Source organism: Sesamum indicum, linkage group LG8 (genome assembly GCF_026168435.1).
Source record: "Sesamum indicum cultivar Baizhima isolate 11 linkage group LG8, ASM2616843v1, whole genome shotgun sequence".
Lineage (NCBI taxonomy): Eukaryota > Viridiplantae > Streptophyta > Magnoliopsida > Lamiales > Pedaliaceae > Sesamum > Sesamum indicum.
This window is the reverse complement of record NC_142664.1, coordinates 2,863,686-2,876,511: the sequence shown is the minus strand read 5'-3', so window position 1 is coordinate 2,876,511 and position 12,826 is coordinate 2,863,686. Positions and strand designations below refer to the sequence as shown.

Below are 12,826 nucleotides of genomic sequence, written 5' to 3'. Positions count from 1 at the left end.
CACGTAAACTTATCTTCCAACTATAACAATCTTATTTATAACTAACAGCTTACGCACACTCAATTCATGTAAACAAAATCGATATAGTTGTAATAATAAAACGAGAAACTAAACAAAATGATTGTCTAAGTTTTGAAGAATTTGATGATGTAAATCAATTTTAAATAATCTAACTTACCGGGAAGATAAATATACATTTTGTGGACCAAAATTAATTATTATACATCATTCTCACGTAATTAATAGTACAAATAATAATATAAATATAAATAAATAATCAACATTACAGTTTTTAGTATGACCACAAAAAATGTTGGTCCAGGCTGCAAAAAGTATGCTTATGTGATGAGACCAGCAATTGAAAAAAAGTTCAAAATTTAACTTAATTAAATATTGAAGATTGTGTTAAGAAATTTATCACAGTTATTCCACGAACAGAAAGTTGAAAATTATAAATAAAATTATATTTATATATGAAACAGGAATATTAAATATCCAATAATATAGAAAATAAAATATAAAAATTTTAAAATATTAAATATGTGAAATTATAATTTTTGTTAGTGATAAATTACACAAATTATTTGAATTTAACATAAACTTTACATGAGCAATTTTGAAAATAAATTAAAAGGGTAAATCGAGTTAATATTATGATAATGAGAGTAAAGTAGTTAAAAAGAAAATTCAATTTATTTATAAAAAAATCAAAGCAGCTAGAAGTACTCCCAAATATCTCAAAACTGCTTTTTTTTGCTCCAAAAGTTGAAAAACGCTTTTATGAATCTTGCGTAAACACTTCTTAAATACGATTGCGGAGATACAATATGGCGTATTATCGATACTAATATAAAAGAAAAGGTATTAATTTTCAGCCACAAACGGCAATTTGTAATATCATTACACCAATTTTTTTTATTTGTCAATAATATATTTAATTTGTTCCTTTTTTTTGTATTTTATTTCTATTTATAATATGTTTAAAAGCATAAAAAATAATCAATTATTTATACGTAGAAATATAAATATATATCTTCCGTTAGATAATCCGTTAATTTTAACAGATTTTATTAACTAAAAAAAAAAATGGGCTGCCAAGAAATCAAACCTCAATTTTATTTCATCAAGTCAATGATCCCATCACTCATTAAGAAAAAAAAATATTATTAGCTACAATATTAGTAGTTATAGCTAAAAATCGTGATAAATGATATCTATTAATTATGGTTAATAAAATCAACGAAAAAAATTAAGTATTTCAACATGAAATATTTTTTTTTGCCACAACTAAGAGTCATGGTAAAAACATTTGTCATCACTCTTAGTTATGGAAAATGTTTTAGTCACCATCGCAAAAATCACAACACAGAACTGTTGTGCGCTATGTTCAATAATTATTTGCTATAATTATTTATTATTAATCATAATTAAATATTATAATTCTTATAGTAAACTCCATCAAAACTATTTCTTGATTATTTAGTAACCCAGTTTTAGTTAACATTCTAACACAACAATTTCACAATAATTCTATTAATAATTTCACAATAGTTTTAACAATTTCAACAATTCAAAATAATTTCAATAATAAAAAATTTACACACACACACACACACATATATATATATATATATCACTTCCAATTATTTGTCTTTAGCCTTGTTGGATAAAACAATACATTATTCCCATAATGTATTCACATGTGACTTTTATTAATATTTTAATTTTTTTTTTCAATTATCAGATAATTAAGCGACACGATTATCCCCTCGGAGACATATGATTTTATATTTAAAATGTTTATACATTCAATTTAATTTCAACTCACGTTCTGCTGGAGATGTAATGCTAATTTATTATATTAAATATATAAGTACAACTCACACAAATTATATTTAAATTATTTATAATTTTTTTTTTATATTTACATCAGCAACTGTCATATCAAATAAAAACGACGTTGAACAACTGGTTTTTATCGACATGTTTTGCTGAACTGATAAACTTGATGTTATGATTGTGAGTTTGAATCCCATAAATATAGACGTATGTCTAATTCTAAGCTAGTTATTTTATTTATTTATTTTGTTTGAACGTATTTATAAATTTGAATTATTAATATATTAAACTAGCTATTGAATATGAACATATTGAATGATGTAATGAATCGTCATATTATAAAAAAAAAATTTTAAAAAAATACCAATTTTAAAAATTCTATTTTAGAAGTGGTTGTGAGAAATGTGAGTAATGTATTGCTATGTGTAACTCGTGTTCCCTTAAATAGAAAGTACCTCAATCATAATCTCAATATTTGCCGAAGAAAGTCATAACCATGAGAAGATATTTATAATATTCAATGTTTATACATTTCTTTCAATTAACAAATAAATATATTATCCTGAGACGATACAGAGTCTCTTTTTTAATAATATCACAACAGAACATTTTGGCACATTATATTTTAATTTAACTGACAGTATATTGAGATGCAACATCAATTCATTACATTAAACATATAATGCAAAATCACATAGTCTGAAAATTTCATAAGTTCAAAAATTTCATTTTTCTTACCGTATGTTTTTTTTATGTGAGTCTTTTAAAAAATTAAAATAAATAATATCTGACGTAACTAACATCAATCAGATCACAAGTCGTATCATTAACAATGATGTTGATATGGGTGAAATATTCATGTAATAATCATTATTACTAAAAAGAAAAAATGTCCACAAAAAAAGAGAAAGGAGAAGGGTAGAAGTGGTGTACAGCTTCCGATTTCTCGCGATTCGTCTCAACCCATTCACACCCATCTACCCGATCGGGTCGCCCCATATGTTATGTGGCGACACGTCTGCGTTATCATACCAAACTCCCACTTACTTTCTTTTTTCTTTTTCAAAAAAAATTAAATTTAAAGTAATAATCCGATCGCCTCCCTCTAGATTATTCTATTCTTGATTGGGTTTTTGTCATGAGTACCTCGGAGCAGTGCACCTCACTCTCGCACAGTCAAGGGTGAAGATCATCATCCGAGCCGTATTCAGAATTTTCCCAATTTTCTTAACGAGATTCACATTTTTAAAACAACAATCATTTTCAACATAGTAATCGGACGGTGCCCGTCCACCAGCCTTAGCCAACCACGTGTGACTGGAGCAAAACCATTTTCGTGAAGTTTTTAATTAACCTACTTAAAAGGGTGACGATACATTTGGAGAGGTGGAACTGCTACCAATTTTTACCCATATTCTGGGAACATTCCAATTTGTGGGCTCATTTTTATCATTTTTTTTATTTTAATTAAATTATATACACTATATATATTTTGTAAAATTATAAATATAATTCTCGTGGAAATAATTATAATTATCAATATATTTCTTATTTATTAGTAAAATTTTGCACAAGCATCCCCTAAAGTACATTACAGGATAAATTACAATTACCTATTATGACAGTTCAACTTATTTGTAAATATTCTTTCGTTATTTAAAAAATAATTATATAGTCTCTAAACGAAGAGGCAGCCATTACTACTTTACTATTATTTGATTTCTTTTTTTTTTTTTAAATTTGAAGAAATCAAAAGGTTTGAACATGTGTCAAATACATAATTTATAAAGTATACTAGTCCATATAAATATTATATTATAATTTATAATTTATAATTTAAAAGAATGTTTTGATTGGTTTAATATAAAATTCAAATGAAAAAAAAACTAATAAAATTGGGATTGTTGTTAGACAAACGTTAAAATTAAGGAGTATTTATAATTTTTTAAATAATAAAAAAATATTTATAGTTATGTTAAAATTCTCATAAATTTAGCTTACAGTATATTAGTACTCGTTAATTAGTCATAATTTAAATAAAAGCCATGAATGTTTATTTAATTAGCTGTAAATTGAAGGGTTGGATGTAGCCCAGGCTTTAATTTTCTACCACTAATTTCAATAATTTAATTTTATTTTGGTGTTGGGGTGCGGTGGGGAGGGGGGGCGGCTAGGCACTATATATAGCGTAGGTCTCTTCTACTACTACGCCATTGTTGTAGCGATCCAAAACGCATCTGCAAACACGCCTCTAACGCCACCTAGAAATCGTGTTCAGTGTTACTTCTTCATCAATGGCGTTCAAGAAAGCTTTAGCTCACCGCCTCTTCAGCATGGCAAGAATCGGCAACCCCGCCGTCACAAACTGCCGGACTTCCTTACCTCGGGCGGCTGTGGGATCCGCCGCGTCGAGTCCTCAGACAACGCCGAATAGGCTCGCCCCTGATCCTGGAGACGATGGGATCTTCCGACGGTACCTCCACCGCGACTCGTTGGCCGCCCCGCCGTTGGGGCTGCGGTTTCTTCCCACCGGAGAAAAGCTCCTGGAGAAGCTCCGGGGGATGGACATTGCCAGGGACAGGATTAGGCTTGATGGGCTTAGGCCTCCGGCGCAGGCGCCGGAGGAGGAGGGGAAGCTGACGGTGGCGGATGCGAAGAAGATTCTTAGGTTGTCCCAGTTGGAGATGGTCAAGTCGAACCTGAGGCAGATTGAGAAGGATTGTGTGTCTTATCCGGAGTTCTTGGAGATTTGTGCTAAGGAATGCTCGAATTTGGATCAAGCGCTGGAATTTGCTAAAATGCTTGATGAATCGGGGAGCGTGATTGTTCTTGGAAACATCGTGTTCCTCAGGCCTGATAAGGTTGGTTTTTGAATGCATTCTTGTTTCTTGATTCATCAGTTTCTTTTTAAATTTTGTTTGTTTAATGTTTTATTTGATTCCTGGTAGTATTCAGAAGGCAAAGGTAGAGTAGATTGTCATAAACTAGAGTAATAAGATGAGGTCAAAATTTGAATAATGGTGATCAGATTTCATAGTTGTTGAATTTTTCTTGTTTTCCCCCAAGTTTATGATTTGGAGACTACCGAGAACTGATAAGCTCTTTCATATGTGTTTGTGTTTCCATGTCTTCTTCCACAGGCAAACTGAAACAATGTTTGGCACTCAGATGTCTTAGAACCAGATGGTGACTTTTATTAGAGGGTGGATCACTGTTCATTGCAGATTTTCTTTCCATCCATTCCCCAAAAAGTTAAAAGAAAAAAACAGCACCACCCCTCTTGAAAACCTTTGGGTTTTGCCCTAAAGAACAAGAAAAATAAATCTTAAACATAGATTTCTGTCTGGTAAAAAAGATGGGAGAAAAATCTTTGATTTTTTTGAGGTGGGGCAAAGGTGGGAGAATGAAAAGGACATCCAACTTTTGTGGAGTCCTGCAAATGTAAGCAATCATGTCTTAAGAAAACTCTAGAGAGTTGGAGGTGAATAAGTCAAAGACCTTTGTGGAGGTGAAGCAAGAAGAGATTGCATCATTAACCAGTACAATTTCTTAACAGTGTTAATGTAGTAAAAACTCCTAGGATGTGAGAGATTGCAGAAATCAAACTATTGGTCGCAAGGACAAGATTTTGGTTCCTTGTCCAAATAGGGAAGACAAGAGCGCAAGGTTGTAGTTCTGAGTAATTTGAGTTTAACAACAATCAAATGTTAAATCTTTGTGTAAGAATCATACAAGTAAAACTACAGGTGAAATGGAGCCATATTTTACCCAAATGTTGTGTACAATTTTTGTCCTTACAGGTGGTGAAAGCCATCCAAGGATTGTTGCCAGTGTCCTTAGCCCCCAAATCCTATGATCCCAGAATGAGAGAACTCCAAGAATTGGAGAATCAGAAAGCAGAGATTGACAGGAAAGCGGAGCTGCACATACGGCGGGAGCTCATGTGTGGATTAGCCTATCTGGTTGTCCAGACAGCAGCTTTCATGAGACTGACATTCTGGGAGCTCTCTTGGGATGTCATGGAACCTATCTGTTTCTATGTTACATCATTTTATTTCATGGGAGGTTACGCATTCTTCCTAAGAACAAAGAAAGAGCCCTCGTTCGAGGGGTTTTACCAGAGCCGATTCACCGCCAGGCAGAAGCGGCTGATGAAGGCTGAAAATTTCGATGTTGAGAGGTACAATGAGCTGAAGAAGGCTCTCTGTTCTCAGACATCGGCAGCCCAAGAAAGCGCTGTCTCAATTAGTTATCCAGTTTGTAGTGATGCACAGAGGATGTAGAAATTGTGATCTTGTTTAAAATTAAGAAAATGAGATTAAAAAAAAAAAAAAAAAAAACGCATATATCAGAAGATATAAAGTTACAGAAATTTTTGTTTTAGGCTTGTACCCTTTGAACTGAATGCTAGATTTCTGTGTCTTGGCGGCTCCTGTAACCATAATGTACAGAGGCATTATAACAATAGGAATGGGATTTCTTCTTACAACTCAGGTATTTTTGTGCATTTCAACATTGGAAGAGAAGGGGATGTTAGTTACTTCCTAGGATATCAATCAGTCTTAGATGTAATAAATGGAATTTTTTTCAAAAGAAAAAGATTAGAGAACTTATAATTTCTAAATTGTGAAAACTTAATGTTATAACAAAATTTCATTAGTGCACTGTTTGGTATTTTCATACCCACCTCATTTCAGTAGTAAACAAGAAGTTTTCGTAGCTTACAAGCCTTAAGCTTCCTAATGATGGTTTTTTTTCGGATAAAATTGTGAAGCCTCATATATAATTATAGCAATTAATACCTAACGAAATAGAGTATTGGTTGAATCGCACGTTGTGTAAATATAAATATTTTTATGTATAATTGTATTTCTCACTTGTTGCAAAGTTGAAATGTGGGGCAATTATTGAGGGGGAATCAAAGAACATGGCATGAAGATTGTAATAAAACCAACCACCAAATGGAGGAATAATAAGAACTTGTTCCTAAATTCAAACAACACATACAACTAATGCATGTGGAATCCATAATTGTAGCTATATAATCTCCCAATAAATCAACATCCCTATTTGTTCCTTTTATTCTTTTTAAGCTAAATTACAACTATTTTTTTTAAAATTTGACGTAATTATAAATATTTTTAAATTATTTGAAAAATGAAAAGTACCTTCTCATTTTATGTCTATTTAGCAACGAGCCCATTCTATTAACTTTTATTACGTTTTCATTCAATTTTTATAATAAATTGATCAGAATACCCTTTTAAATTATGCATACTTTTACATACTTTTTAAATTCTTTTAAAATAATTTTATGGACTAAGATTATTTATTTTACTCATCTTCAAAAATAATTACATTTTTTATTTTATATTTTTTTGGAAAAAATAGGAATTTAACATAATTATATTCCAATTGAGGGGTATTTGTTCCGATAATTATTATTGTCTCTTAATAGAGTCCTTAATGAGATAACTTCCAAATATAAGTTGTTCTAGCTTGTGAAGGTAACATAAATATTACAACATCAGTATTTGTATTTATAATTATATTAAATCTAAATAGAAGTAGTTGTAACCTTATTATTATTATTATTCTGTATAAAAAAAATCAGAATAGGTTAATACAAGATTTACTTTGAACTTGTATTAACTAATACCCTGCATGAATCACTGTTGAACTTGAATAACTAACATCATATTTGGAGGTGGTATAAAATAGTCACTGCAGTAAATGATAATACATGTTAAAATTACAGTAAATAATATAAACAAATCTTTTACCCGCACTTGCAAATATTTTAAAAGAATTCGACATATCAAATAATTGATTAAAAAATATCAAAACAAGAAAAGAATTTCGTAAAAGAAATATCAAAATATACCGAATACCTCCCAAATTCATATTTATATTGTAAATAAAATATCAAAATACCCCAAATATCTCGGATTTATGTAGTAAAAACAAAAAAGCTCAAAGTAATAGAATGTTTAAAATAAAACATAACAAAATATTTTAAAAGTTTTGTTGAATTTGAATGATCAAAATATAAGTAAACAGCTTATAATTTTCACAAGATTTTTTTAATAAAAATTAATTTTACCACTTATTGTTTTTGGGATACAATCCCAAATTAAGGACCCACATACATTGAATGCAAAACGAAGTCAACAAAGCGCGTTTCATGTGTTAGGCAGTTGAGAACTGGTAAGTATTATTGGGAGTGGGGAAGGCGCTTCTACGAAAGCACGATCCTTAATTTCCATTTCTGGGGTTACCTTTTCAACGTGAGGCTGTTATTTTAAAGCTTCAAATTTGCTTTCGCACTACTTTTGGACCGTTAACAGTATCCACACTTCCATTTCCACTTATCTTCAACTTTCGTTTCTAATACTTGTTTCAACTTATTAAATATTAAAATAAAATTTGGAAATTTTTTGAAAATATTATAGATAATTTATAATATTAATGAAACATTGATAATTATCGTCAAAAGATAGCGCGCCAGAGTGCGTAGCTTTGAGGTCTGGACCTTGTTGTACAAATTCTTTGATTAGTAAAACTTATCGTTCACCAAAAAAAAAATATTACCTTTTTGTTTTTAATTTTAGCACATGTATATTAGTTTTCTATCATTTATGCCGACAAAAATAATTTGTTTTCATGTAATATATTATATTCGGAGTTATTATTTGATGTAGTTGCTATTAAAACTAAATAATAATAATGTATTATTTATTACTTTTAACTATGTGTTATTAGATGTCCTTATTACATTACTAATTAAGCGCAATATTAAATCAATTATTATTTAGGCGTGCCATAAGAATTTATATATTTATAACTAAAACTATGAGATAAATGTTTCGTTAAAAAAAATGATTTTCTTAAAAACTCAGATTTGGGTGGGAAAATTATGAAAGTTAGAGTTTTATTTTTCTTTTCAAGAAACTAAATAATTTCAAAATTGGCATATATTTTTGTTTTTATAAAACAAAAAATGAAAACAATTTCATAAATTCGTTAAAAACGTATGAAAATTTAAAACCTTGATTTTTCTTTAATTTCCTGTAGCCAAATAAACATTTTTAGCGATGTGGAATAAACCCATTGTGGCTATCCCAACAAACGAATTTATAAGTCACAAAATGTTCCTTCCCCAAAATGTATTGCAAGGGATAGAACTACCAACGATGACACATATAATTACGTGCAAATATTATTATTATTATTATTATTAGGGATAATTCCATGATTTCTTTTTAAAATTTAATATAATTATACATAAATATTTGTCATTTAAATAAATTTATTTAGTACCTTTAGTTCATTCTTACGAAAACTCCATTTAAATTATTTTGGTGTATTCTTTCTGATCTACTTCTTTTATGATTTTGTTGGAAATCTTATAAAGACAGTTCTTATTTGATTTATCTATTTGGGTCAGTATTTTATGATTAAGAAGCAATTGTCTCTTGTATAGATCACGTATTAATTAACTAAATGACTCTAATTATATTTATTTTCGTCCAACAAATATATCTCTTACTAGTCAAAATTTACCAAATTTACTTATATTACCAAAAAATTATATTTATCATCAATTGATTTTTTGCTTGCTTATTGTAGATTAAATAAATCTTTTCCGGTCAAACTATCATTATACATTTATACTCGCACTAATGCATGTAAGGAGGTATATCTTCATCCTTATTTGGTTAAAAAATATTTGTTTGACCTTCAATAAGTAAGTTAATTCGGGGTACTTATGGACTTTTATTCCAAATTCTTCTTTCTTTTTTGTTTTTTAATTTAATAAATTTTGTAAGTTTTGACTAACGAATGAACATATTTATCGGACGAAAACAAACATTAAAAATATTAAAAAATTATTTAAATTTACAAAAAAATTATATATAATTACACTAAATTTTTTAAAACAACAGTATAATTATTCTTTACTTTTATTATTATTAATTCAGTATAAGATGAACACAGACATTTATTATAGGGGAGATGTGAAGAATTGTGGGCGATGCCAACTGGTTGACCCTAAATTGAGGAATACTATATATAAATGATTATCAAAGTTTGAAATCAAGACGGCGATGTATAATACAGCTTTTTTGTTTATTATATTCTGATGTTTATAAGTCCTTTTATTCTTATCTTTATAATACTAATATTAAATGTTTTTGATGCGTCATGGAAATCAAGTAGGTCTACTAATGTCTCAAACATTTTGATTAAAAGATATAGGGGTGATTATACCGTTCTTTAATTTTTGAAATTTTGTATAATTATATATAAATTTGTTTTTTTTGAAATATTATATTTAATACACTTGATATTTGTTTTAATTCAATGAATAGATCGTTAGTGAAAATTCATGGAATTTATTAATATTAATTAAAAATATCGAATGAAAAATTCATATTTACTACCGATTGATATATTACAGGTCAAACAAACGTTTTCTGATTAAATTACCTTTATACATATTTATACATGCTAATACATATGAGAAGCTACATCTCACTCTTGTAAGGGTAGCTTGGTTAGAAAGATTAGATTGACTTGCAATAAGTTAGTATTAAGTTAATTGAGAGTAACTATAGATTTTCATTTAGTTTTTTGCTAATACCAATAATTTTTGTAAATTTTGACTAACGATGAGAGATCTATTTATTGGAGGAAAACAAACGTCAGGGATATTAGATGAAAAATTTCAAACTACAGAGGGTGTATATATAAATTCATCGAACCTCAGGAGAGGACAGTGATATAATCCCCAAAATATATAAACTTGAGGCGAGTAAATAAGGATCCACTGAGAAAAGATTAAAATACCCGGCCCTCATAAGACAATTTTCTAGGCAAGATAAAAGATTTGTGTGCTCGAATCAGGGTCAATGTGATCTAGTCGTACCTAAGATCTGAAAAATAACGATTGTTCTCCTCCAAGCATGAGGACGTACCTGATAGTAATAGTTGGACATATACATATATTGATGTGCGCACATCTGACTCTATAAATACCTTTGACTGCTATTATTTATAGTTAAAAGATGTGGGTATCCAATCGAATAGGACCCTCCACCCAAAATTCAGCCCAAATTTTAAAAATAGGTCCAATACCAATCTATATGTTCTTTGGGATAGATTGGACATCCTAGAGTTTAATTAAATCTGAATGTATTAAATTTAAGTAACTGAGTTCTTGAATAATATACGATAGTAAAATTTACAATAATTATTATTTTTAATAAATCAATTACAATCGTATCATGAGTTTCAATCATCAGTAGTTAACACACGCCAATTATTAATATTAAATATGTATAACTAACAAATAACTATTGTTACTAAGTTTGTTAAAGTCATTTTACTTGCTCTAAAAGACATTAATAAGTTTCCTGTTAAAATTCAGGAAAAAGCATTTCGAAAGGGAAGTCTTTTGATTATTCTCACTTGCAAAGAAAATACAGGGTAGCTGGTTTATATAGCTTTCAAGAAGCTCGAACTGCCGCAACTAACAAAACTGAATGAGAACTGAAAAGTTGCTAAAACAAAAAAACGACTAAAAGAACTAATAAAAGTGCTGATGACTAACCAAGAAAAGCTAAATCTAAACCCGCGTTTTAAATAGCGCTAAATAAGAACAGAAAACACGACTTCCATCAGATTTTAAATAGCCCGCGAAGTTCTTTCTCTGTTGAATATGGTGCCTTCTTCTTCCTCTTGTTTTGGTTGCTGCAGAGCAGAAAAGTTAGAAATCTTGCCAATTTTAACACTCCCCCCGCAAGTTGAACCCTGTGGCCAAGAAAGGAGGTTCAACTTGGACTTCATAAGTTTGAAAGTTGTAGCTGGTAGAGCCTTTGTAAAGACATCGGCGACTTGTTCCTTTGCACTCATATGTGTGGGACGGACGAATCCTTCCTTATATTTCTCTCTCACGATGTGGCAGTCAATTTAGATGTGTTTGGTCTGTTCGTGGAACACTGGGTTCACAGTTATATGAACAGCGGCTTTATTATCGCAATAGAGTGGGATTGGTTGGGAAATTTCAATCCGGAGTTCTTGAAGTAGGTAATTCAACCAGATGAGTTCGCATACTGTGGTAGCAAGGCTACGATGCTCAGCTTCCGCAGTTGATCGAGAGACTGTAACCTGTTTCTTTGTTCTCCAGGAAACAGGTGTATTACCAAAAAAGATGCAGAAACCAGTGAGTGATTTCCTTGTCTCAATGCAACCTGCCCAATCTACATCACAGAAGGCAGTTAGCTTAACAGAGTTCTTGTAAGAAAAGAAAATACCTATAGAAGGATGACCCTTCAAATATTTCACAAGGTGGACTGCAACATCCCAATGGAGTTGGTATGGTTTATGCAGGTATTGACTTAATTGTTACACCCCGTATGAAATGTCAAGTCGGGTGTAATTCAAATAGAGCAGAATCCCTATCAACCTATGATATCTGGAAGGTTCAGACAACGGGTTCCCACCTGTTGAGGTGAGCTTTGCTCCCACGGGCAGTGGGGTGTCTTTAGCATTAGCATGAACCAATCCTAAATCCTGTATAATATCAGCAGTATACTTGTTTTGTGTGGCTAGCATCCCTTCATTGCACCAAGCTAATTCAATCCCAAGAAAATATTTCGCCACCCCTAAGTCCTTGATGGTAAATAATTTGTGCAGGTGCTGTTTTACAGTTTGAATGCGAGTGATTGTAGGGGCTGAAATGAGGACATCGTCTACATACACAAGTAGTAAAATCTGTCCCTCCTTCACCTCTTTTGTGAACAGACAACAGTCGTGTCTAGGTTGTCTAAAGCCCATAAGCTCCATGTTCTCTATGAATTTCTTGTTCCACTCTCTCGATGCTTGCTTCAAGCCATAGAGGGATTTTTTCAGTTTGCATACATACCCTGGTTCAACCTCAAATCCCTCGGGGGCATTCATGTAAATGTCCTCCTGCAATGTACCA

General features: G+C 30.7%; 1 protein-coding gene across 1 annotated transcript; it reads left to right on the top strand.

The window, feature by feature from the left end:
• Window positions 1–4,028: 4,028 nt before the first annotated feature.
• Window positions 4,029–6,328, top strand: LOC105167489 (calcium uniporter protein 3, mitochondrial). Its single transcript, XM_011087245.3, has 2 exons — window positions 4,029–4,700; window positions 5,640–6,328. Exons 1-2 carry the CDS (start codon window positions 4,134–4,136, stop codon window positions 6,120–6,122), a joined length of 1,050 nt encoding a protein of 349 aa, XP_011085547.2. The 5' UTR covers window positions 4,029–4,133; the 3' UTR covers window positions 6,123–6,328.
• The last annotated feature ends 6,498 nt before the right edge of the window (window positions 6,329–12,826 follow it).

Coding starts and splice junctions, on each gene's coding strand:
- LOC105167489 (XM_011087245.3), top strand. CDS start 4,134: ATGGCGTTCAAGAAAGCTTTAGCTCACCGCCTCTTCAGCATGGCAAGA. Junction 4,701..5,639: donor TGTTCCTCAGGCCTGATAAG/GTTGGTTTTTGA, acceptor TTGTCCTTACAG/GTGGTGAAAGCCATCCAAGG.